General features: G+C 40.6%; 1 protein-coding gene across 1 annotated transcript in view; it reads left to right on the top strand.

The window, feature by feature from the left end:
• The window catches only part of LOC126199482 (lipase 3-like), a 104,935-nt gene that overhangs the window by 40,235 nt on the left and 39,534 nt on the right, over positions 1-25,166 (top strand). Inside the window, exons 4-5 of the mRNA XM_049936404.1 lie at positions 7,894-8,140; positions 13,891-14,049. Coding sequence (XP_049792361.1) covers positions 7,894-8,140; positions 13,891-14,049 — 406 coding nt within the window. The remainder of the gene's footprint in view (positions 1-7,893; positions 8,141-13,890; positions 14,050-25,166) is intronic.

The raw sequence follows: 25,166 nt of genomic DNA on the forward strand, positions 1-25,166 counted from the left end.
ATAAAGGAATGTATGTCCATCCTTTTCCCCTGAGTTTGTCGCCGTCCGCCGTTCAGGACTGGCTAAAACTGCGTCACGTGACATTAGCGGTCATTGTGGGCCCAAGCGTTACGTGTGAAGCGTAAGAATTGTTGTGTACCTTCGAAGTTTTAAGTAGAATAATGCCTCAGTGCTTTGCTTTTGGCAGTTCATTTCGAAGCGAAAAGGGGGGGAACACTGTACAGAATTCCTTCCGAAGATAGAGATGCAACAAGAAGGAGAATATTGGTCACAATGGGAAAGGTTGCAGGAACTCGACTCAACCATTCAGTTAATTTTATTCATTTCTGGCCTTTTATCTTCGTCTCCTTTTTACACTTCTGTTACTTCATTTCCAGTCCATTCGAACAGCAAAAAAAGACAGAAGAGCTAATAGGATGGCCTAGTGGCAATTTAATTACAAAATAGAAATCTTAGAGAGAAAACTGCCACAGTTAGTACATAAAACGAAAAATAGTAAGTGGTACGGTACAAAGTTATCATGACCGGTAAAAAGTTTGTCCTGGTCGACTGTATAGTATGGTTTAAACTTATATTTACGATTCTCACAATAATAAATTGTACTTTGTTCCACAGAATATTATGTAAAAAAAATTGCTCTAGGCAACTACCGAACCTACGACCTTTCATTCAGTAACCATTGCCGTTACCAGGAGACTATTATTACTGTTGCAGCCTGGCCGCTAATCGATGTTGTATTAATACAAATAGAGTTGTTACTGCTTCCTACAGTTTACTTTTGATCGTAGGCTTAGTGTTATTCGAACACACCTTAAAAATATTGTATTCTCTTGTACTTTCGTAAGCATTCTCTTAATGTCAGCCGGCCAGAGTGGCCGAACGGTTCTAGGCGCTACAGTCTGGAACCGCGCGAACGCTACGGCCGCAGGTTCGAATCCTCCTCGGGCATGGATGTGTGTGATGCCCTTAGGTTAGTTAGGTTTAAGTATTTCTAAGTTCTAGTGGACTGATGACCTCAGCAGTTAAGTCCCATAGTGCTCAGAGCCATTTGAACCATTCTTAATGTCATAGAAAAATTTTCAGACAAAAGTTTTTGAGATAGATCTGACAAAAATATAAAGTATGCATAACCATATAGGCATCTTTGTCAGTTCTACTTACTAACTTACCGTGTATGTATATATTTCAATCCAATGCTTTATTTTGTATAATAGAAGAGACATTGGGCGAATTTTCGTAGTACCGAGTAGCAGGAACAAGAAGTATGTCGATATAGAGCTTTAAATTAGCGACGGGTTTTTCCTTACATTTGTGAACTAATATTGGTTCCCTTTTGTCCCGTTGACTATTGGATAGTATCAATTTAACGTTATTTAAGAAAAAAGGTGTCAAACTCGATACCACAACAATAACTGCGAAATCTGCTTTCGCTATTAATAAAGGATAGCAGGAAAAAAACTGTTTCGTACTCGCCACAACAAATGCTTTTCGACTCATTTAGCTTAAATTTGTTCCGTTTGAAGCCATTGATTAGTTTTAGCAGTACATTAGACGGTTGAGTACACTTCTTTAATTTACACTGCTAAATATGCTCAAATATGCTGCGGAAGTCAATATAGCACCAGCGGCGCAGTGGGCCCAAAATGGCGGTCACTGGCAAGTAGGCCGTACTTTCCCTACACAAAGTTTTATGTGTATGACGGTACGACATCCACGCTGTCATCTGAATACCCACAACGTGGGTTAACAGCATGGCTATCGAGAAGAGAGATGGTGCGCCGTTAGTGAGATTGTTTTATGTGAACTGCAGCAATTAAAGTGCTGCACTGAGACAGTGTTGCCGATGAAATGCCTGAGGAGACGCCCGATGTCATTAAATGGTTTAAAGAAGATGATAATGAAATTCGAAAATACGGGTGGACTTGGTGTGGCAGCCGGCCGGTGTGGCCGTGCGGTTCTAAGCGCGTCAGTTTGGAACCGCGTGACCGCTGCGGTCGCAGGTTCGAATCCTGCCTCGGGCATGGATGTGTGTGATGTCCTTAGGTTAGTTAGGTTTAAGTAGTTCTAAGTTCTAGGGGACTGATGACCTCAGTAGTTAAGTCCCATAGTGCTCAGAGCCATTTGAACCATTTGGTGTGGCACTTGGAGCAGGAAGACATCCTACCCCGGTAGAAGCTGTTGTCGAGGTTGCTGTTGCTGTAACTGATCATGTAGCAGATGCATCGACTACGTGCTATTGCTCGTGCAGTGCCACAAGAATTGTCCATCCCATGGGCAACGGTACAGAAAGTTTGCGATTTATCTTACATTGGTATCGGTACAAGATCCAGACAATGCAGCAACTCAAACCTCCTGATCCGCAGCAGCGTTCTGAATTTTATCTCCGGTTCCTTTGTGAATTTTCTCTTCGGTTCCTGGCGCGGATCGAATGATGATATGTGGCAGGGCAATATTCTATGGAATGGCGAGGCACATTTTGCACTATAGGGTGCAGTGAATACACAGAAAAGCCGAATATCGGGTACTGTTAAACAGGGTGTTGTGCACGAACAACCATTGCACTCACCGTGTAAGACTGTGTGAGGTGGATTCACAAGCTACTTCCAGATGTACCGTGACGTGTGCACGTTATCGAGAGCTCTTTGTACAACATGTGATTCCTGCTTCCGAAGAGAGCAGCTGTATGGAAACAACTATTTTCATGCAGGACGGGACAACACCTCATGTCGCTCGCCGTTGAAAGATCTGCTGTCCGGAACCGTGTGACAGCTACTGTCGCAGGTTCGAATCCTGCCTCGGGCGTGTATGTGTGTGATGTCCTTAGGTTAGTTAGGTTTAAGTAGTTCTAACTTCTATGGGACTGATGATCTCAGATATTAAGTCCCATAGTGCTCAGAGCAATTTAAACCAAAGATCTGCTTAATGTAGCCTCCCACGAACGTGTTACTCCAGAGATTTTCCTGATAGATGAGTTGAAAATCCATCTGACTTTTAGCTCAGGGGATATCTAAAAGAAATTTTTCCGCCGACGTCCAGTTCCTAATCAACTGTAATATAGAAACGTTTCTACACGTCTTTCTTGCATTCGCAGCGCCAGATTTTCACCTAGTGCCAAAATTGGATTTTCTTTCAACGTAAATCGCTTCCACACTAAGTGATTGGAATATACGCCAAGTTTCGCTGCCGTACGATAATTACAGCCCACACTGGACCTTTTCGTGTAGTTGCACTTTAGTTTTAATCACTCGCTACTTTCCGTACCGCGCAACATAGGTGCAACGCCACTTGGCACTGTTTATTCTCGTGGTGGGCAGTGGACTTAATCTTAGGGCTCACCAGTGAACATTTATATTTACAAAACCGTGATATGCAATTTTCCATGCAGATAGTAAGAAATCCACATTTTGAAACGCAGTCAATGCCAAACTTGTGAAGTTCAAACACTAAGACGCTAAGTCATAAATTTTCTGCTTAGAGTAAGTAACTTTTTTCGAGTTTGGGTGGTTAGCACCAGATTCATATCTTAAAGTTCTACATCTAATTCTACATCTGTGCTCCGCAAGCCACCATGCAGTGCATGGCGGAGGGTTCCACTTACAGCTAATAGTCATTTCGTTTCCTATTCCACTCGCAAATAGAGCGAAGGAGAAACGTTTGGCTGTACGTGTTCCTACGAGCTCTAATTTCACTCAACCAGTCTTCGTGGTACTTATGCGAAATGTACGTTTCCAATAATAGAATCGTTGTGCAACTGGATTCAAATGCCATTTCTCTAAAGTAGTGCCTCGCGAAAAGAGCGTCCTCTTCCGTCCACGGATTCCCATTTTAATACACGAAGCACATCCGTAATACCTCCGTGCTGATCGAACGTATGGTTAACAACTCTAGCAGGACGCTTGCTTCGATGTCTTCCTTTAATCCGACCTGCTAGGGATCCAAAACACTCGAGCACCACTCAGGAAAAGGTCGCATATGAACCATACTTCCCTAAAATATCCCAATAAACCGAAGTCGACCGTTGCCTACACTACTACCAACGTTACGTGCTCGTTTCACTTCATATCGCTTTGCAGTTTTACCCTTCGGTATTTATTCGATGTGGCCGTGTGAAACAACACACAACTAATGATCTGTTTGAACGTTACAGGACTGTTTTCCCTTTTTCCCTAGTCATTCGCATTATCTTACATTTTCCTACATTCAGAACGAGCTGCCATTCATCACACCAAGCAGAAATTCTGTGTAAATCATTCTATATCCTACTACAGTTACTCAACGACCACACCTTCCCGTACAACGTAGCGTGATGAGGAAACATCAGTAATTGCTAATCACCTTGTCCGTCAGAACATTTATGTACAGAGAGAATAAGAGTGGTCCTATCACACGTCCCTGGGGCACTCCTTCTCACAGCCTTCTCTTCCCCCATCGTTCCCGACTGGCGTGCCGGCCCTGATGAACTCTCACCGTCGAGAACAACGTACTGGGTTGTATTACTTAAGAAGTCTCCGAGACCCTCGCATATCTGGGAAGATATTCTATGTGCTCGTACAAGTCTTCGACGTACGACGACATCTTCAAAAAAATGATTCAAATGGCTCTGATCACTATGGGACTTAACAAAAATGGTTCAAATGGCTCTGAGCCCTATGGGACTTAACATCTGTGGTCATCAGTCCCCTAGAACTTAGAACTACTTAAACCTAACTAACGTAAGAACATCACACACATCCATACCCGAGGCAGGATTCGAACCTGAGACCGTAGCGGTCGAACGTTTCCAGACTGAAGCGCCCAGAACAGCTCGGCCACAACGGCCGGCGACATCTTCCCGTAAAACGCAGCGTGATGAGGGAACATCCGTAAATTGCTAATCATCTTGTCCGTCAGAGCATTTATGTACATAGAGAATAAGAGTGGTCCTATCACACGTCCCTGGCGCACCATGAAAACGCCTTAGGAAAATCTAGGAATATGGAATCTGCCTGTTACCCTCCGTTTGTGGTTCGTAGGACATCATATCTGAAAAGGGCAAGCTGAGTCTCACACGAGCGAAATCCGCACTGATTTATGGACGGAAGCTTTTCTGTCTCAAGGAAACTTATTATATTAGAATCCAGAATGTGTTCAAGAATTCTGCAGCAAACCGCTGTTAAGTGTTGTGTCTAGAAACCTTGCCTGCTCGGTTCGCTGGACAAACAATCAAACAGCTCATATTAATGAGTTTTATTACAATAAGGCAATTGCAATACTTAACTCTGATATGTGTCGCAAGCAAAGGGTGACGTACAAAGCACTCAGTCTTCTTCATAATAGAGAAACACAAGTCTGTGCTACATAGAGATTCCTAACGAAGTCACTAACGTTGATGTTGCTATCCAAGTGGCTAATATTGAAGCTGCTATTGAAACGACTAATCTTGAAGCTACCATTGAAGTGGGCCCCAATAGTTGGGCGCGGCGCATATGTCCTCTTCACGTAGGGGCTGCCTCTAACGCGTTGTCGTCCTGGAAGGGAGGTCAGTCAGCGTGCGTTTGGCTGACTTCTTCTCACAGCCTTCTCTTCCCCGTCGTTCCCGACTGGCGTACCGGCGCCGTAACATTAAAAATATGGTTCTGTAATTATGCGGGTCCTTTCTTTTACTTTTCTTATTTAGAGGAGTCACCTGCGCTTTTTTCCGCTCGATTGGTCCTTTGCGCTCGGAGAGAGATTTGCGATAAATGCAAGCTAGATAAAGGGCCAGCGTCGTGGAGTACTCCGTCTAAAACTAAACTGGAATTCCGTATGAACCTGTCGACTCATTTGTTTTTAACTTTTTCAGGTGCTTCTCTACGCCAGGGATGCCTATTTCTATGTCTTACATGCGGGAGTCTGTCGGACAGTCAAATGAATTTACAATTCGTTTTAACTTTGTCCATACTTTCTCCACATCTGTCATACTGGAACTAATCGATTTCCATTCATTGTCTGAGTAGGAAGCTAACCACTGCTTATTTGCTTTTTCTAGAATAAATACTCTCCTACCCCATTTGACGGTTTTGTTAACTTTAATAGACATCATCGCTATAATGATATCATCACCGATTCCTGACTCTACAACTGACATTGTCGATAAGGTCACGTCTGGTAGCAGCTATGTAGCTAAAAGGTCTAAAATATTGTCACTGTTTGTGAAAAGGCAGTTTTCGGAAAACGTGTTCAAAAGTACTTCGCAAGAGTGTCGGTCTGTAGCGACAGCAATGAATCAATAGAATTCCCAGTCTATACTTGGTAGATTTAAGGCGCCTCAAACAAATATTGCATGATCTGGGTATTTCCGCTCTACTGAGCGAGACTTTCACTGACTGAGTCTACAACTGTTACGGCGGAATGGAGAGGCCGGTAAAACTATATGATAATTAACGTAAGTTCACCTAGACCTGCTAATCGTGTCCAGATAACTTAATAGTAATATCTGACCTTTTCAAAGTAGAAACAGTTGTTCGTACAAAACTATCTGTTTAGACACCTCACAGTTTCTGTCTAAAAAATAAAATACGTTTTTTACTTTATCTGTCCTATGGCATATGCTGCAGTGTGAGGAAAAAGTGAATGGTTAACCATTGCAATTTTCTGTGTGTATTTTTAATGTCTTAGCGGAACAGAAACTCTGAGAACGGAGTCTGAATGAACACATACGTAACAGTAATATAAACCGAATTAATTAATTTATTTAAAGAAATCCGCTTCAGTTGTACTAATGATTTGTTCAAACCACGACCGGTGTCGGAATGTTAAAATTACGTCTTCAGGTGTATAACTGAAGAGAATCTCTTTAATTAATCATGCCTGTCAGTTCCCGAATGTCCTTCATAACAAATCTTGTGCTAAACCGCCTTAATATTTAGATTAACCCTAACAAAGTAAACACATTCTCAAACAACCACTGCGGAAGATCAAACATTTGGATTGAAATGACACTCGAGTCCTTATTTCCGCCTTCTGCAAGTAGTCCCTGTTTTACTGATTTCTCCCACTACGTTTTGGCTATCGCGAAGATTTTAAACATCACTTACGTTTTGTCCTATCCTTTCAGGGTATTAATTTCTAAATACTGTTGGTTAGTTCACATCTTTAATGACAAACTCTAAAACGCAGAAAGTGTTTTCCGATCAAAACAATGCAGTATTTTATTACATCAAGCTTACGCGATGGTCAGTTTTTCTTTCTTCTCATTTCTGATTTCTGTGATTTTCCATGTCGAAATTGTAGTTAAGTTTGGTAAATTACCCCGTCAAGGATTTGAGTTTAAATATTAAATGATAGAGATATTTGTAAGATAAAGTGAAAATTAATGCTGTGTTGATTTTGAAGGTGTGATGATAATAATGCGACGTGGATTCAAGGGTAACGTAACGTTTTCCAGCCAACTACATCACAGTTTTCCTTGAAATTCGTTCACTTTCTCCCTCTCTCCCTCTCTTTCACACACACACACACACACACACACACACACACACACACACACACGCGCCGCATTTCGTAGACAGATAGGCTGACTGAATTTTGAAACACCGTTCTCTTTTATTTACCTCTGGTTTAGGACAGAGTGTTTCTGCATGCTAGACAGAACTTTCCGTAACTCCTCCGGAGTAGCTAACCTGTTATTTCAGCTATTGAACTATTAATACAGGCACTATGGACCAGGAAATCAACCTGTTTTACGTAATGTCACAAATTTCGTACGGCTGTTAACTATCGTAATTAGATTCGTAACCCGAAAATAAAAATAAATCATATAGAGCAGCGTTACGCATTTAGAAAGCTGATTATTAACCAAAAGTCATGAAGATATCTGGCTAAAGAGAATGGGCTGTCATGCAGATGAAAATAACATACATTCACGTGTTTCAGCTGGCACGAGCATGGTATTTATGACATGCCGGCGCAGATAGACCACGTTTTAAATGCCACTGGCCACAAGCAAATATTTTATATTGGGCATTCCATGGGAACGACCATGTTCTACGTCGGAATGTCTTTGAAGCATGACTACAACGAAAAAATTCGGGCAATGTTCAGCCTGGCACCAATTGCTTTCATGAACCACATGAAGAGCCCGCTGTTCAGAATTTTAGCACCTTTAACATCCGTTGTCCAGGTAAGAACTCATTTAGGATAGTTTAACGCCTTGTACAGACAGACTCTACTGAAACTTCCTGGCAGATTTCTCTACCAGCACTTGCCCGCGAAAAGCAAAGATCCCGAGTTCGAGTCTCGATCCGCCATACAGTTTTAATCCGCCAGGAAGTTTCGTATCAGTGCACACTCCGCTGCAGAGTGGGACTTTCATTCTGCAGACTAATATTTGTTAAAACTTCAACGCCATCGAGAAATCCTCAAAATTCATTTGAAATTCGTTCAAATATAATCAGCAGTCATACAGAAAAGGCGTAACTTACTAGGGCAATAAAACAATATTTATTTATCCATTCATTCGATTTTAACACAGCAGGTGTCGCTGCTGTGAAAGACAGAACTATAATAACAATAAACTGTGCTCAGCAGCCTGCGACAGTTCAATGTTTCAGTGTTACATTCATTAATTTAATTGATTACTATGTCTTTAGGCCAATTTCTGAGAGAGTATATGGGGTGATGTCCTTCTGAGAGACGATATTGCTATGTTTTGACAGGCCTCATAGTTAACACTTACTAAGTGAGGACAACCACACAATATCACTACGAATCTTTACTGTCATTTCTGTACGCACCTAGCAGTGTAAAAGCTGGTCCCTCTCAAAATATCACACGAACATTGTTCAGGAGGGCACCAGCTCGGGTGTCGTAGATGGCTGGTACCGGGAATATTGGGTTCTATGCTTCGAAACTTGTTCTACGAAATTGTTACATCAAATTGTGATTTGTTACGAGCTGCAGTTTGTTCTTTCAATATTATTTATCGTGTTTAAATTACTACTTTCTAGCTCTCACGTATATCGAACGACAAACTTTAGATTTTCCAGCGTAGTCAAAATAATGACAATACCTCAGAATAAAATAATGATCTTCGTCATAGTGATTCTAATACCAAACTATGGCAATAACGGACGCAAAGGAAAATGGGAAGAGAGGCTCGGAAGGTAAAACAGAGGTGGATGACGACGGTCAAAGCGAGTCTGATTATTCTGATGATGAAGACAAAACTATGGCAGTACAGGGAACAAAGTAAAGAAGAGCAAGAGAAGCATAAAAGTTAGAGGACAGGACGATGGCGACGGATAAAATGTATCTCCAACGTTGAGAAGCAAATCAGAAGTTGTTCACTGTATTAGATTGCGGTACATGTCTGAAGGAACAGACACTGCAATGATCAACAGCCAAATGAAATACGGGAATTGTAGTGGACTGTTAAGGCAGCCAGTCCACAGTGAAGTAGCCGAAAGGGCACGCGTCAACTCACGCCGTCTGGCGTTAAGTCTGGAACAGGATTCGTAATGAATGTGATAAAGAAAAGAACGTAGCTACTAGAACACTTAACTTTTATATTGTCCTTTGGTATACAGCATTCTGGATGATACAAGTGAGACTCTATCTTGAGGTACATGCAACGTTACAAATGGTTAATGGCGCCTTGCTAGGTCGTAGCCATTAACTTAGCTGAAGGCTATTCTAACTGTCTCTCGGCAAATGAGAGAAAGGCTTCGTCAGTGTAGTCGCTAGCAACGTCGTCGTACAACTGGGGCAAGTGCTAGTACGTCTCTCGAGACCTGCCTTGTGGTGGCGCTCGGTCTGCGATCCTGACAGTGGCGACACGCGGGTCCGACATGTACTAATGGACCGCGGCCGATTTAAGCTACCACCTAGCAAGTGTGGTGTCTGACGGTGACACCACAGGAATCATATTCGCATTTGCGAATGTGGCTTAACTTTGGCTGCAGCATGCACTGGTGACAATGAAATTTTGAGCCGGGCCGGGACGCGAACCCGGAGCTTGAGCTTGACCCGAGGGGTCATCTTGACTAACATTTTTGTTTTTCTACTAAGTTTTTTTACTTTCCTGATTACGGAACCTTTTTGTATCAGACATGCCGAAGAAATATCGAATCAAAAAAAGGTAAAACCAAGAATAAAACACCTACCGGCAGTTTTTTTCACTCATCTGCAAGAAATTTCATTTTCCTTCTACAGAGAATTACACCAACATTTCAGTAGCATAAAAAAATAAAAGGTACCCTTATGGTGCAGTTTACAGAATGAGATTAACAATTAATTTCTTAAAAAGTTAAATAGTATAACAAATATCCTGACTGACATGAAACTAGCATTTTAATAAAATAGTATACTTTGTAAAGTTAAACAAACATCATAAATTGAAAAACACAATAAAAGTTTCAAAAAATAATACTGCTCCAACTGCGCTACAAATTTTAATGAAGGTCTTTCACATTCGCCTCGGCCGTCTTAGAACGTTTGCTATCGCTGACCCAAACTTTCTTATCCTATGACTTTCGTCTACATCCCATACTCGCCCAGATAGTGTGTGTGCCGTACATGAAGAGATGTATGATTAAAGTCGAAGCCCAGTTATTAGGCCTGAAATACTAGATTGCGATGTTTTGTAGTTCTAGTGTACATTTTGCAGTGAGGTTATTAATATTATCTGCATATTACAGATGTATGAATATTCATATAAATTGCATTAATGGTAAGTGCTTAAATTTTTTTTTCTAACGTTGACAAAATGATGGTTTTACCCCGTACGTGGCATAGAACAGACACCCATGAGGTTTAAATGTAAAAACGTTTATTCCAAAATGTACAAAAAACTATACAAATGAATGTCTTGAAATGTAATGAGACATATATCAGCATGAAACGAGAAATTAACACTACATGACGCTGCATTTAAGTTTTAAGAAAAAAAGTTACAAACGAAATTGGTATCTCGTACTTCACAATTTTTACAAGCCTCGTGGCTCCATCCCTTACAGATCAGACACTGAATTCACCCCTCCCTGTCCTTATAGTATAATTCATTGCAGAATATGCAAGCCTCTTCGTCTTCATTCAAGTCATCGTCACCTCTTTGACATTTGCTTTCACTTTCTTTTCTTTTACCTTGCAATTTTCAGATTCTGTTTGGAGCTTAGATTGAAAAGAAAGCTACCTCTTTGGACACCTTTTATTTTTACTATCTGTGTCCAACAATCAGTAGTTCCCAACTTTCATTCTTTCTGCTTTAATTTCCCTTTGATTTTCTTTTTTCTTCTCCTCAATCTCCAGTTCTGATTTGTAAGGTGAGGATGTGAGGTTGACCGTTTTTCGTTTTTTCCTTGCATTTTTCTTGTGGACTCTCTCCTTTTCTTGTGGGGGTGGCCTAGTAATTTAGGTGATATTAGAAATGCACTTGTTTGCAATTGTTTGCAATGGTACTTTTTGTAGCCCTCCTGGACTTCGCTCTGATGACGTATGTAGTGAACTTGTTGCTCCAAAAGTGGAGGGCTGGTTCCCTTCTTCATTTTGTGCTTCAGAAGTTGAAGGCCGAGAACACGTAGCATCAGGTATTACAGATGTAGATGGTTGTGGACGTTTATCATCAGGTATTCTAGAATTAGACTCAGAAAGGTTGCAGAGACCTGGAAATGTGCAGTACCGGACACTTCAATGTTCGATGCTTCTGTAGCAGTTCATGGCTGAAGGTTTGTAGGATCTGATTCTTCTAGTCTAGTTGTGGTTTCAGATGGATCATACAGGTGAGCAGGGAATACGTTTCTATTGAATGGGTGTATTCCACTGTTCTCGAAGCCCTTTACGGCAGTTTGCATAAGAGCAGCTGTCGTGAAAGCCCTATTCACAAGCTTACCGATTTGGTAGACGGTGATGCTACGCCCAGGATCCGCAATTAACCACTGCCTAGTTTCTTACTCATAGTATGCACTCAAGGGTATCCATAAAAGAAAGATCTAGGGGATGAAGGCGGTGTGTTGTACGCGGTGGAAAATCCAATAGAATGACACTGTGTTTCCGAGCTACGTCAATAAGACCCAAACTGTTAATATGCAATACACGTCCGTGCAAAATGAGCAAAATTGTTTTTTCCAATGGTGGGAGAAAATTAGATGAATTTCTTAAACCACATTAGAAAAACGTGCTTATTGATCCACCCCGACTCATGATAAAAGGTGAAGGATTCTGAAGAAGCATCGTCCATTAACAATGGATTTTCTTTCTTGCTGGAAGATACAAAAATCGGCTGCATTAAGTTCCCAGGTGCACTCATACGTGTTTCTACAGTAAGGAGCACACCACGTTCTGTACAAGATAAACATCCAACTTGTTTTTTTTTTTCGCAGGGGGGCTAATAACATTGAAGGTTTGTCTGGGACTGTGAGAACCCCTGTCTCATCCACACTGTACCATCGTTTGGTTTAATTTTGTACTGTATATAAACTGACGCCCAAAGGTAAAAAAATTTCCCAACGGCAGCTTTATTAAAAGCTCAAGCTCGAGCTAAAAATGTATGGTCTGGTAACCTTAATTTTAATTTAGGATGTCGTTTAAAGAAACCGTAATACCACTCATTACCTGCCAATTTTTCGACTCTGTTGAAGGTATTGTTTACGATATTTTATCTGCTGAATCAAACGTCAGCCTGCGTAGATCAGAAACTGTAAGGTCACAGAGTCTGTCTTCCATAAATAATACATACTCAGCTATTTCCTTTTCTTGAGCTTCAGAAAACACAGTATCATAGCGACGAAATCGCTTTTCAGAAGCCAGCTCGTGCGTCAATTCGTTTTTTCGCTGTTATTTCATCCTGTCAATCAAGGTTGTACGAGGTATATTGAGAAATTTAGTTGCTGCAGTATATCCCATTAATACTTCAAGAACCACATTTACTGCCTCCCTCATTCCTTGTTATGACCATCTCTGCCGAGTTGTCGCACATAGTTCCTCACCATATCTGAAATGAAATTGTAGGTGCATAACTTTTACGAACGTAAAAAAAATATTACAGTTAACATTGTTTGCTGTGAGGGATAAAAAATCAAAGAAAAGATTTTATCAGTTTTAAGAGAACATTTTACTTGAAATAGAAATTTATCTTAGGCTCTACTAAAAATTCCAGTTTCCTGCTGTTTCAATTTATTTGTGTAACAAGTAAAACAACATTTATGTTAAATAAAAAGTAAAATATTGGTCCAAAGCCTTTTTATGTCCTGTTTACTTCCATCCACATTGAGAGTAAATTTTTATGAAACACTTAATATTACTAATTCGGAGTTTTAATTGTATTATACAGCATAATGAAACACACTGCGGGGCAAGACCGACCTTCGTCGGTTTTATCCCACCAGCGGTTGACGGATCTGCCCCACAGTACACAATGAAAAAAATACGGCGATTTCAGTTTATCGAGCAACAGTTGCCAGGCTACGTTTACTGTAAAAAATACAACTAAATACACTGAATAATCATACTTACTCACTGATGGTAAATCAGATTGCCATACTAATTCTCAAAACCATAAAGAAACTTAGTGCACGTTGGAAAAGAAACTGTTAAAAACTTCAAAAGTTTGCACAATCCAACCAATGGCCAGTATGCAAACGAAATCAAGCTCGAACTACACATAATCGCTGTCTCTTGACGAACTCTTAATGTTGCCTCCCGATAGCAGCCCCTAACAGGAAATCTTCTACGAGTCGGTTTGACCCGTCCAATCTGTTTTGCCCCATTCTTCCGTTTTTCCACATGTCGTTCAGATACGCTAAGCATGAAATATTTTGGAGATTGCACTAGTCTAAAATACTTTAGAATCGCTAAGCTATCATTAATATTAATGTAAAAATTTTTCTAATATGATTTATACTTGAATAAATACCTCTTACTATGTACTCGTTTCAGACGATCCTGAAACTAATTGGAGCTACGAGGTTTGCTCCTAGCCCAGAGTTAATAAAACGTATCCAACCGAAAGTCTGTCAGAGCAACGTTATCACCGAGAGAATATGTAGAAATATAGTATTTCTCATCTGTGGCTTCGATAATGATCAAGTTATTGACGTAAGTTACTTTCTTTCCTTTACAGAACTAGTTATTATAGATAGTGATCCTAAATCTGAATCTCTACACCTTGTATTTAAGTTTGTTAATGTAACAGAGTAACTTCATAAAGCGGCAGTTATCCATTCTGGGACTAAATAAATGATGTTGTTGTTGTTGTTGTGGTCTTCATTCCTGAGACTGGTTTGATGTAGCACTCCATGCTACTCTATCCTGCGCAAGCTGCTTCATCAAAAATGGTTCAAATGGCTCTGAGCACTATGGGACTCAACTGCTGAGGTCATTAGTCCCCTAGAACTTAGAACTAGTTAAACCTAACTAACCTAAGGACATCACAAACATCCATGCCCGAGGCAGGATTCGAACCTGCGACCGTAGCGGTCTTGCGGTTCCAGACTGCAGCGCCTTTAACCGCATGCCAGCTGCTTCATCTCCCAGTACCTACTGCAACCTACATCCTTCTGAATCTGTTTAGTGCATTCATCTCTTGGTCTCCCTCTACAATTTTTACCCTCCACGTTGCCCTCCAATACTAAGTTGGTGATCCCTTGATGCTTCAGAACATGTCCCACCAACTGATCCCTTCTTCTAGTCAAGTTGTGCCACAACTCCTCTTCTCCCCAATTCTATTCAATACCTCCTCATTAGTTATATGATATACCCATCTAATCTTCAGCATTCTTCTATGATGATACCACTATTTATCTAGGTCTGGCATTATTGCGTCTATCGCAAAAAGTGTATATTGTTGTTGCTAGAAAACACTGTGAATTATCTGGGTGTTCATAGCTGGTGTGTACTTGAATACGCAGAGGACACCGGCACCCCTTCTGCGACATGACAGGTATTTACTCTGTAACTGGGACCCTGTGTTCCACCTGCGTCCTCAATGACATGGCGAAAAAATGAGCCGGCGGCAGAAAATGTTATTACCCTTGAAGACGCTTTCTAAAGCCAAGTTTAAGTGGAAAAATTCTAATGCATGTATGCATCAGTGGCGCATGATGGCAGAAAAAGAATTTGCATCTCACCAGGCAATGATACCCCAGGCACCTAAGAGAGTGAAAGGGATTTTAGCCTTACTGCTGTCGGCAGGTGACAGAGAACAATAGCCAGGTCGGAGCTGAGATCAGGGCCCATGAAACATTTTAACACTACAAAACGTGTAGTTCTGAGAGATGCTGAAGGACATACCAGTAAAATTAAGCGTTAGGCGGTAATTTCTTTTAGAGGGGACGTTTTAGGGAAATGTGATTCATTTAGAATGAAAAAAGAGTGAATTTCTCAAAAGCAACGAAAGCTAATAAATACTTCGGTTGATCAGACGATAAATCCGAGCTGATCAGAATGTAAAAAAAAAAAAAATTAACTAAAAGTGAATACACACTCACAAGGAGACGTTCCCAGCCTTGGGATCGACTTTCTGGAACCATCTATACGGTTATGTAGGTTAAGATTCCAGGTATCATACACTGCAGCCATTCACCGTGGTGGGCACTCATTTGTGAGTAATTGACGAAATAAAATTTCGGAATTTTGTGTGGCACTCAGTAGCGTTATAAAGTTGCAGCCTACAGTCTGGTTGCGTAGTGGATAGATGTTGGATTTTTTTTGCATTTTCAAATATTTGTTGAAATTACTTTGATCACAATTTTTATACAGTTAATTGATTTAAGTGTAATTTTTTATTTTCTTTCCTTTGCCACATCATTTTAATCATAATATCAAGTTCTTCATTTACTCTCATTTTTCTTCCTGTCATTCTTTTTCCACTTGAAATGTTTATGTGTTTTTAATTAATTTTATCTATTAATTTCGATTTATTTTTTGTTTTGTCACCCTATTTTTTCGTCGACATTAGTGTTTTCATTATATTTATTTGTCATTATGTTTGAATTTCGTTATATTGATAAGACATTCTTCCATTAAAATCTTCACCTGCGTTATTTTGTCCTTAGTACAATAGGTATTTAGGTTATATTTTAAATGTTTCTATGACGATTACCGTGAAAAAAAATGCACACATGTTAACGAAAACTGCATTTTTCACACCACTGCACATTCAAAATAAATAGATTATGTGGTCTTTTGTTTTTTAACCGATAGATCGGAATTTTCAAAAAAATTAATATTATAATAGATGAATATAATTAAATCCACATTCACAAAAATTCCGATTGGAAGAAGAATATGACGAAAAAATGAAACAAATGAAAAGAGTTCATATGGTGATTAAAATAATGTGACACTATTTAAAAACATTACATTTAAACCAATTAATTGAATAAAAATAATAAAGTCATTTCGATAAAGATTTATCTATAAAAAATTATTGCATCTGAGAAAATTCGAACCCACAACCTCTTGCAAGAGAAACTTATTATCCTAGCCACCTCGTAATCGGACTTGTGATGTATCTTTCTTAATGCTATTGAGCATCATGCAAAATTTCGAACTCTTTTAGTCAGTTACTCGCAAACGAGGGCCCATCAGGGTGAACAGTTGCAGGGTATGATACCTGCGATCTTAACATACAGCACCGTATGTTTGGTTTCGGTGCACATAAAATGTGATGCTTTGAAATCTGCAAGGAAACGTTCAACATTTTGTTAACTAGTGTGAACAATGACGATGAGACAGAGTCATTAGTGGGATTTGTAGGGTCAGGTCTGGTTTGGTCGCAATCACTATAAATATGACAATTGCACGTAGAGATACTGATGTCTCCTGTTTACAGCGTGCGTGACTCATGTCATCTGACGTCAGACTGCAGTTTGCAACCGGTAATGAGATGAACCAACAGATTTCTGTTAAAGTTAGCCTTTCAATGTTCCCTTTGTCTCAAAGTCATTAATACCCAATACCCGAAAAAGGAACCGAGCCGGCCGAAGTGGCCGTGCGGTTAAAGGCGCTGCAGTCTGGAACCGCAAGACCGCTACGGTCGCAGGTTCGAATCCTGCCTCGGGCATGGATGTTTGTGATGTCCTTAGGTTAGTTAGGTTTAACTAGTTCTAAGTTCTAGGGGACTAATGACCTCAGCAGTTGAGTCCCATAGTGCTCAGAGCCATTTTTCGAAAAAGGAACCCAGAGATTATTATTAACACTGTGTTTATATTATTATATTTAAACCTTGATTTATAATGGAAATCTGTTAATTGGTTTCCATTAAGTGCTTTAGGTATTAATTAATGTTTTTATAGTGTAACTTCTGTTGATTTGACTGTGGTGGAAATTAGATAAATAGTGTAGAAATAAGGCCAATTAGAATGTAACGTCATTACATTCCTGTAGCTGAGACAATATCTTGTAGTGTTTACTGACGAAATTCTGCATACAAGTGTGTTACTTTGATTGGTCTGTCTGTCTGATAATTTTCTGCGTTCATCAGTACAGTATTTGTGATTAAAGTAACGTACTCCCCAAGTTGCCTAGCGTAAAAAAACCGTCGCTGCAGAAACTGTATGCCCAAAGTCGCCATAACACAAAGTGAAAGTGAATTTCCTCAGAAGTCCCACAGCAATCAGTGCAGAGGAACAACCAAGAGCAGCTATAGTCACTGGTAACAACACGGACGTTATCGTTCTTGTGAAACAATAGCTCTTTATTCACACGAAGTAATGAGTGCTATCAGCAGGCGATCCTAGACTGATGCCATATTTGTAGATTTCTAGAATGCTTTTGATACCGTTAGTTCGTTTCTCACTAGGGGCTTCTAATGAAATTGGTGCCTATGGAATATCGTCTCGTAAGGAAATTGTCTAATCCGTCATGTCGAAACCTGTCGTGGAATGTTTTATACAGGTAGAATACACCGAAAGAAACACCACGTAAAAATTTTAGGTCCTAAAATAACTGCAGGTAAAACTGTTGAAATATGCGAAATTCGTAATAGGCAGTTGGAGAAATCTATACCCCTGCGGTAGCTGTAGCAGCAGACAGTGTATACGGAACACGGTGGGCGCGTGGTTGACGGCACATGGGCAGGCAGATGACACGGCAGAACACGACCGTAATTTCTAAAGCGAATTTCAGTTTATATTGATAGTTATCCGGACACAACTCTCAACAGATACTGTTTGCTTGAATTTGCAGCTTATTTTTATATCAATAATAATTAGCAGTTGCTTTTGCAGTATTGCTAGCCGGCTGGGGTGACCGAGCGGTTCTAGGCGCTTCAGTTTGCAACCGCGCGACCGCTACGGTCGCAGGTTCGAATCCTGCCTCTGGCATGGATGTGTGTGATGTCCTTAGGTTAGTTAGGTTAAAGTAGTTCTAAGTTCTAGGGGACTGATGACCTCGGAAGTTAAGTCCCATAGTGCTCAGAGCACTATGGGACTTAACTTCTAACGTTAAGTCCCATAGTGCTCAGAACACTATGGGACTGAACTTCTAACGTCATCAGTCCCCTAGAACTTAGAACTACTTTAACCTAACTAACCTAAGAACATCACACACATCCATGCCAGAGGCAGGATTCGAACCTGCGACCGTAGCGGTCGCGCAGTTCCAGTCTGTAGCGCCTAGAACCGCTCGTCCACTCCGGCCGGCATAGTTTGTGAATGCTGTGACACATTCGTATACAACAACGTCAGTGATAAGTATCAATGGATTACAGTTTCCGCAGCTTTGTAGCTTTCTTCAGGAACCTCGGGGCAGATTAGTATCAAAAATTTAAAAAAAACGACTGGTTAGTTGCAAAAATTTTGTAATTGACGTAGTAAAATCTGGAAAAATGGGAGAGAATAAGTTTCAGTATTACATCCGATGCATCTTCTTACCAGTAGCGAAAAACAACTCATTTCTTTTGTGGCACTCTTGACCTGCACAGAACAATATCTCTTTAGGAGGACGACGAAAAGACTGTTAATGTAATTTGGATTCCACTCGCCACTAATAGTGTGATTCAGCCTTTCGATAAAGAAAAGAATTTTTTCTACAGTGTGAAGCATCTTTTCCTGAAAACCGTCGGACAGTATAATTTCTGATAGCTGTAATTCGTTTCATATTTATCAGCGGATCAGTATAATTGAACTTCTGACGTTCGCGCATTTTCAGTTTGCATCACCACATTTTAAGAACTTGATCAAGTATGCCTGATACGCAGCTTAATATACAGAGCAACGGCCACGACCATTTCTTGCTCCATGTTAATTTTATCTGAATAATACTAGTAATTACTGTGAAATGCCTGAATGAACTGATTTTTCTTTTATCAGCTGTGCCTGGTGCATAGAAAATATTTTTTTCGTCATCCAAGTGACGCTTCGCGTTTTTGTTGCCAATACATTGAATAAAATGTAACTGTTTCATTGTTAATAAAATCTACGCTACTTAAATATTACCACAAGAACTGTGCTACAGATATTGTTATAAAGTATATAATGCCTACAAATTGAAGCCCCGATTGATGGACGTAATCCGTAATGTAACCTCTTAGGAGGGCTATTGGTAAAGTTAGGTCCGATCGGGCGCGAAATGGAATCGATAGTGAATATCCCACGAAGCTATGCAGAGATGTGTTGAGCAGTGTTACTATTATCCCGGTCAATCGCGTCACGTCGCTCTTTTCAGTTTTGAACGCATAGTGAGCACGCAAAGATTCTTAGAAAATAGTGCCTCCAGCCAAGTATGAGGTCCTGGTGAGGGACTTCACCCAATGTCATGCAGCCCACATAAGATTAACTGTCATGTGTTTCCTAACTCATGACAATTCCCGGTCGCACTCTGCAGGGGCAATGAGGATGCTCCTGCAGCATTTTCGATAGGACGTTATTCATCACCAACACTTCGGCCTATAATTAGCTCGCTCTAAGTTTCATCTCTGCTCACATGAACCGCTGGCTATGAAGACAACATTGTGGCATAGACTGTAGACCAATGTAGAGAATTGGCGGAAAGATAGATGGGTAGCTTCTATGACGAGGGTATTGGAAAGCTGCTGCAAAGCTACGACGAGTCTTGTAAGTCGGAGCAGAGACTATATAGAGGTGTAGCTGGAAGGTGTAGCTAACTCGATTTTCACAGTGGTTTCCATTTCACGACCTGTCAGTCCTTTCTTTCCGAATAGACCTCGTACATTGCCTTGTGTTTCTATCCTCTCCTAGTCACTTGTGTAACAATTACATATGCGGCAGTTTAGTTGTCGATATGAATTGCAAGTTATTCAAACAAGTAATAAATTGAGGCACTTTTGGTGCGGTTTAAGTGCTTAAATTTCCCATGTGAGCGCTTTGGACATCGCACTACGTGGCGCTACGTTCTCTTATCCCGGCTGCGTCTGTTTATTCGCACATTCGCGCGGTCGGTAGGAGGGGCTGTACGAACTGCTGCTATCAGTGTTTCCTCGTGCGTCAAATATGAAAATTTTGCCGTTTTTTTGAAGAAATACTCGTAAGGTGCCTTAGCACCTAAAATTTTGACAGGGCCTATCCTTTGGTGTATTATTCACGTGTGAAAAATTTCAGGGCTGGTTTCGACATATCGGATTGTGCTATAGGTTTCGTGATTTCCTGTCAACGTGACCACAGTACACAGTCATCGTGTAAAAAAAGAAATGATACCTGGTGCTCCTAAATGAAGCATTATAGGACCCATCTACGTAAACGATTCAGGAGAGAGTCTTAGCAGCGCTCTTACTTTGTTTGCAGACGATACTGTTGTTTATAGCATATGAAAGTAATCATCAGACTTTGGAAGAGTAATTAGAAGATGCAACAGATCTACTAAAGAGACTACCTGCTCAACACTCGTCCGTCCTCTTCTGGAAACGTGCTGCACGGTGTGGGATTCTTACCAGATGGGATTGATGGACGGAAGCGTAGAAGTTTAAAGAACGGCAGTTCGTTTTGTGTTTTCGCGAAGTTGGCGAGCTAGTATTACGGGTGTGGTAAACGAATTGGGGTGGCAATCATTAATTGCAAGGCATTTTTCGTTGCGGCGACGTCTTTTCACCAAATTTCAATTGCGAAATTTCTCCTTCGAATGTGATAATATTTTTTGACGTGCAACTACATAGGGATAAACGATCATCGTAATAAAAAAATTAAAAATTAAAAAAGACGACAAAAAACTTCTAAAAAGTAAAAAAAAATACATATTGCCCCTTTAAGTTTAATGTAAATGTAATATTCCGATCCAAGCGTTGTCGCGCCGTAGGGCCGGAAAGTAAATAAAAAGAAAAGAGTTAACAGCAGCTATCTTTTCTTTAACAGAATACTCACATTATTGCTAGATATAAGCCTCTTCTGTTTGGCGTCATCCCTTCCAGTTCTTTCCGTCTCGCATCCACACCTCGCATTAGTTAGTGAAGTTGCAGTTACTCATTATATAAACACGAAATTCAATTTGTCTGTAATTAGCATAACGTTGTTAAGGAGCAGCGTTACCTAGTTGTTGTTGTTGGTTTAAAAGAGAGGGGGAAGGGACAAAACTGCGAGGTAATCGGTCCCGTTACCTAGTTATTTTATACCGTGCTTTTACACAATTACGTACCAGCCTAACTAAGTTTGTACGTAATTACAACCCACGCGCTCCAGTCGCGCGGTGCGTCGTATGTAGCGCATGGGGAGTGACCAGGTGCCGCCAGGTACCCTAAGACGGAGTCGCATTAGGGCAGGCGTCGTTGACGGCTGCCTCTGCACTGCGAATTTTTCCGAGTAAATCAGCTAACACGCAGACTAAACGATTTGATATTGTTGTTTCAATATTTACGTTCTTTGCCTAGGCAGCTTACTTTTATTTAAATTTCATACGTTGCCATTTTTATACTATTTTATTTGCTTAGCGGTCCCCCGACGCAACGACGCTTCGATCAAAATATTACGACTTATACCAAACTGCAAGGGGCAATACATATATATATATAGGATTTTTTCGTAGTTTTTTAAAATCTGTAATTTAAGTCTTATTTAATGGTTTTTAATGTTTATATTTTACTAGTAGACTCGGTACGATCCACATCCAACCCCGCAATCACGCAAATATTGTCCGGGACGATACACGAAATGGCAACGCGAGATCTTGCCTCGCCTAAATCTGCTTATTCTCAGAATACATGTTTTTTCATAAACATTATTATACTTGCAAGATTTTGGCAATGCAGTATTTAAAAATACTGTTATATTTCGAATACTTTGCACTTCTCACATGTAGCTACTATTAGTAATTAAAATGCATTAAAAACTATCATAGTATTTTGCCATTTTGACTTACATGATTTACGTTTTTGTTTTTTTAATTCACACATCTATTCATCGATCCGTTTTAGTATATATTTAGCCGATTTAGGTAGTACAAGCAATAAGCAGTGGCGACAATTCTAAATCAAATCGGAAGATAGGGGTCTGCCACTGAACTCTCCTGCAGTAGGCTGCCTTAACTATTAGGATAAAATCATGTGATTTAGGACTGAAAGCTAGACCTCAAAAATACCTACAAACAAGTCTGTGAGAGCATGTGTTTGTCTCTTATAGTTGAGTCACAGTCACCCTTTTTCTGCTTAGTAGGTGCTACAACGGGCGACTTCAAAAAACAAAATTCATCACTGTTGATCAACATATAACTAGATATTTTTGAGCTCTACACTCTGGTACTACGTAACTTGATGTAGCTTTTATGCGTTACGTAGCGTATATCGAGAGAGCGCGGTGGCGGAAAACATTTTTACTGAATTTAGCTGATGAAATTTAAACGGCTGAACAGACTTTCACGGAACGTAGCTAAGAATCACCCCGATTAAACCAGCTTTGAAATAAAAAAAAAAAAAAAATACTACCTTAAAATCGGACCTTACGTTTGGGGACTACGATGCCACAGACAGATACGTAGATACACACGTTAAAATAACACCCCTCTGCTTGCGTCGGGGGTTAATAAGAGAAATCAGAGGTCTCACGGGAATATATAAGCTTTCATTTATTCCCGCGCACTGTTCGAGAGTGTAACGATAGAGAAATAGTCTGTAGGTCGTTCGAGAAACCTTCTGCCAAACAATGAAGTGTGAACTGAAGAGAAGTGTTATAAATGTAGATGTAGTTGTAGATGCAGATGATTGCAGTGGGGCTTGTACAAATGGGTGTTATACTTACTGAAATCTTATCATGAAGAAGCAGCTTTTCTTACAGAATTTCGTGTCCGTTGGCGAGCAGGCTCACATTTTGCTGGAAGGGATCATTACCGGTGATGTAATGGCATTGCATTTACTTGGAAAATTCAGTAGCCCAGTGTGCTAACACAGGGTTCTGAAAAACTTTGTTGTGTCTCTGAGATCCAACGCGACCACCCGTGTACGTGTTCTTTGTGTTTCCTGAGTGACACCTGTTTACCTGTTCGTCATCACTGAAAATATTATTAAAGGACACACACATGTACAACACAGTTCACAGCGTGCTACCCTATTGGTATACGGATGATTACAAATAATTGCACTGAAACATTCCGCATCAACGGACTGATTGCGCGTCGGCTGCACACAATGTTTTCATATGGTAACCCATCTCGCTCGGTCTCCTACTTCCTTATTTCTTCCCGTCAGGTATCATCAAAGACAAAGTTAACAAATCTGTCCTTAATCAAGGTTTTCGGAATCGAGAAGGTTAACTACCGCAGCTATGAACGATGTCACGCAAGCCTCTTTTACAGGTCTCCGCGAGAAAGAGACTATCGCCTGGATGTTTATTCCGTATTACTCACGGGGTCCACAAGGAGTTCTATAAGCACCGCAACCAAGCGAGGTGAAGCAGTCGTAAGGCACTACTAGACTTTCGTTCCGGAAGTAGGTGATTTAGATTCCCGCCCTGCAATCCAGATTAGTACTTCAGTGATTTCCTTAAGTCGCAGAAGGAAAATTCTAGGATTTTCCTTTTAAAGGACATGGCCTGTTTCCTTTTCCATGCTTCCTCGCCGGCCAGAGTGGCCGAGCGGTTCTCGGCGCTTCAGTCTGGAACCGCGCGACCGCTACGGTCGCAAGTTCGAATCCTGCCTCGGACATGGATGTGTGTGATGTCCTTACGTTAGTTAGGTTTAAGTAGTTCTACGTTCTGTGGGATTGATGACCTCAGATGTTAAGTCCCTTAGTGCTCAGAGCCATTTGCTTCCTCTATGCGTGTTTGTGCTCCGTTTTTGATGACGACGTCATCGAAGTCACGCTGGATCGCAATCTTCCTTCCTTCCTTCCTAATCTAAGCAATGCGTAGTCTCCGTCATTTGAGGTAATAGAAGATAATGTATTCATGTTCTGTGTTAGGGAAAATGTAGAATTATTAAATACCTCAGTAATTTATAATGACTCTGCACAGAATCATGAGTTACTCAACAAATTTTCCGATATTCTTCTAAAAGTTTTTCGTCCAGTATCTCTTCATCTTTAACTTGACATTTGATTCCTTTACTGTCATCAGTCTTCTGACTGGTTTGATGAGGATCGTCGCGAATTCCTATCCTGCAGTAACCTCTTCATCTCAGAGTACTTGTACCCTACGTCCTCAATTATTTGTTGGATGTATTCTAATTTTTGTCTTCTCTTATAGTTTATACCCTCTACAGCTCCATCTAGTACCATGGAGGCTGTTCCATGATGTCGTAGCACATGTCCTACCATCCTCTACCTTCTTCTTGTCAGTGTTTTCCATATGTTCCTTTCTTCGCCAATTCTGCGAAGAAACTCCTTTATTTTATCAGTCCACCTAATTTCGACCTTCTTCAGTAGCACCACATATCAGGCACTTCGATTCTCTTCTGTTCAGGATGTTTATATGTTATGAAATACGAGGGCGTGCTGGAAGGTAATGCCTTTGCAGTTTTTATGTGAAAACTCTTAAAGCTTTTCAAGTGAAACAACCGTTTTTAATATTCTACATCTTCAGCTCCAAATTGTGAGTGTGACATGGCGGCGTGGAACGTAACTACGCCAGTGCGTGAGAAACAGCGTGCTGTAATCGGGTTTCTAGCCGCAGAAGAGTTTATCCAAACATGGAGCACCCCTCCTTCAGCATGACAATGGCGGACCTCACACGAACGCTGAGACACCTGAAGCTATCTGACGCCTTGCTTTCACTGTCATCGATCACCCTCCATACAGTCACGACTTGCCCCCATTCAAATTTCATCTGTTTCCAAAA

This window comes from Schistocerca nitens, chromosome 8 (genome assembly GCF_023898315.1).
Source record: "Schistocerca nitens isolate TAMUIC-IGC-003100 chromosome 8, iqSchNite1.1, whole genome shotgun sequence".
NCBI classification, from domain to species: Eukaryota; Metazoa; Arthropoda; class Insecta; order Orthoptera; family Acrididae; genus Schistocerca; species Schistocerca nitens.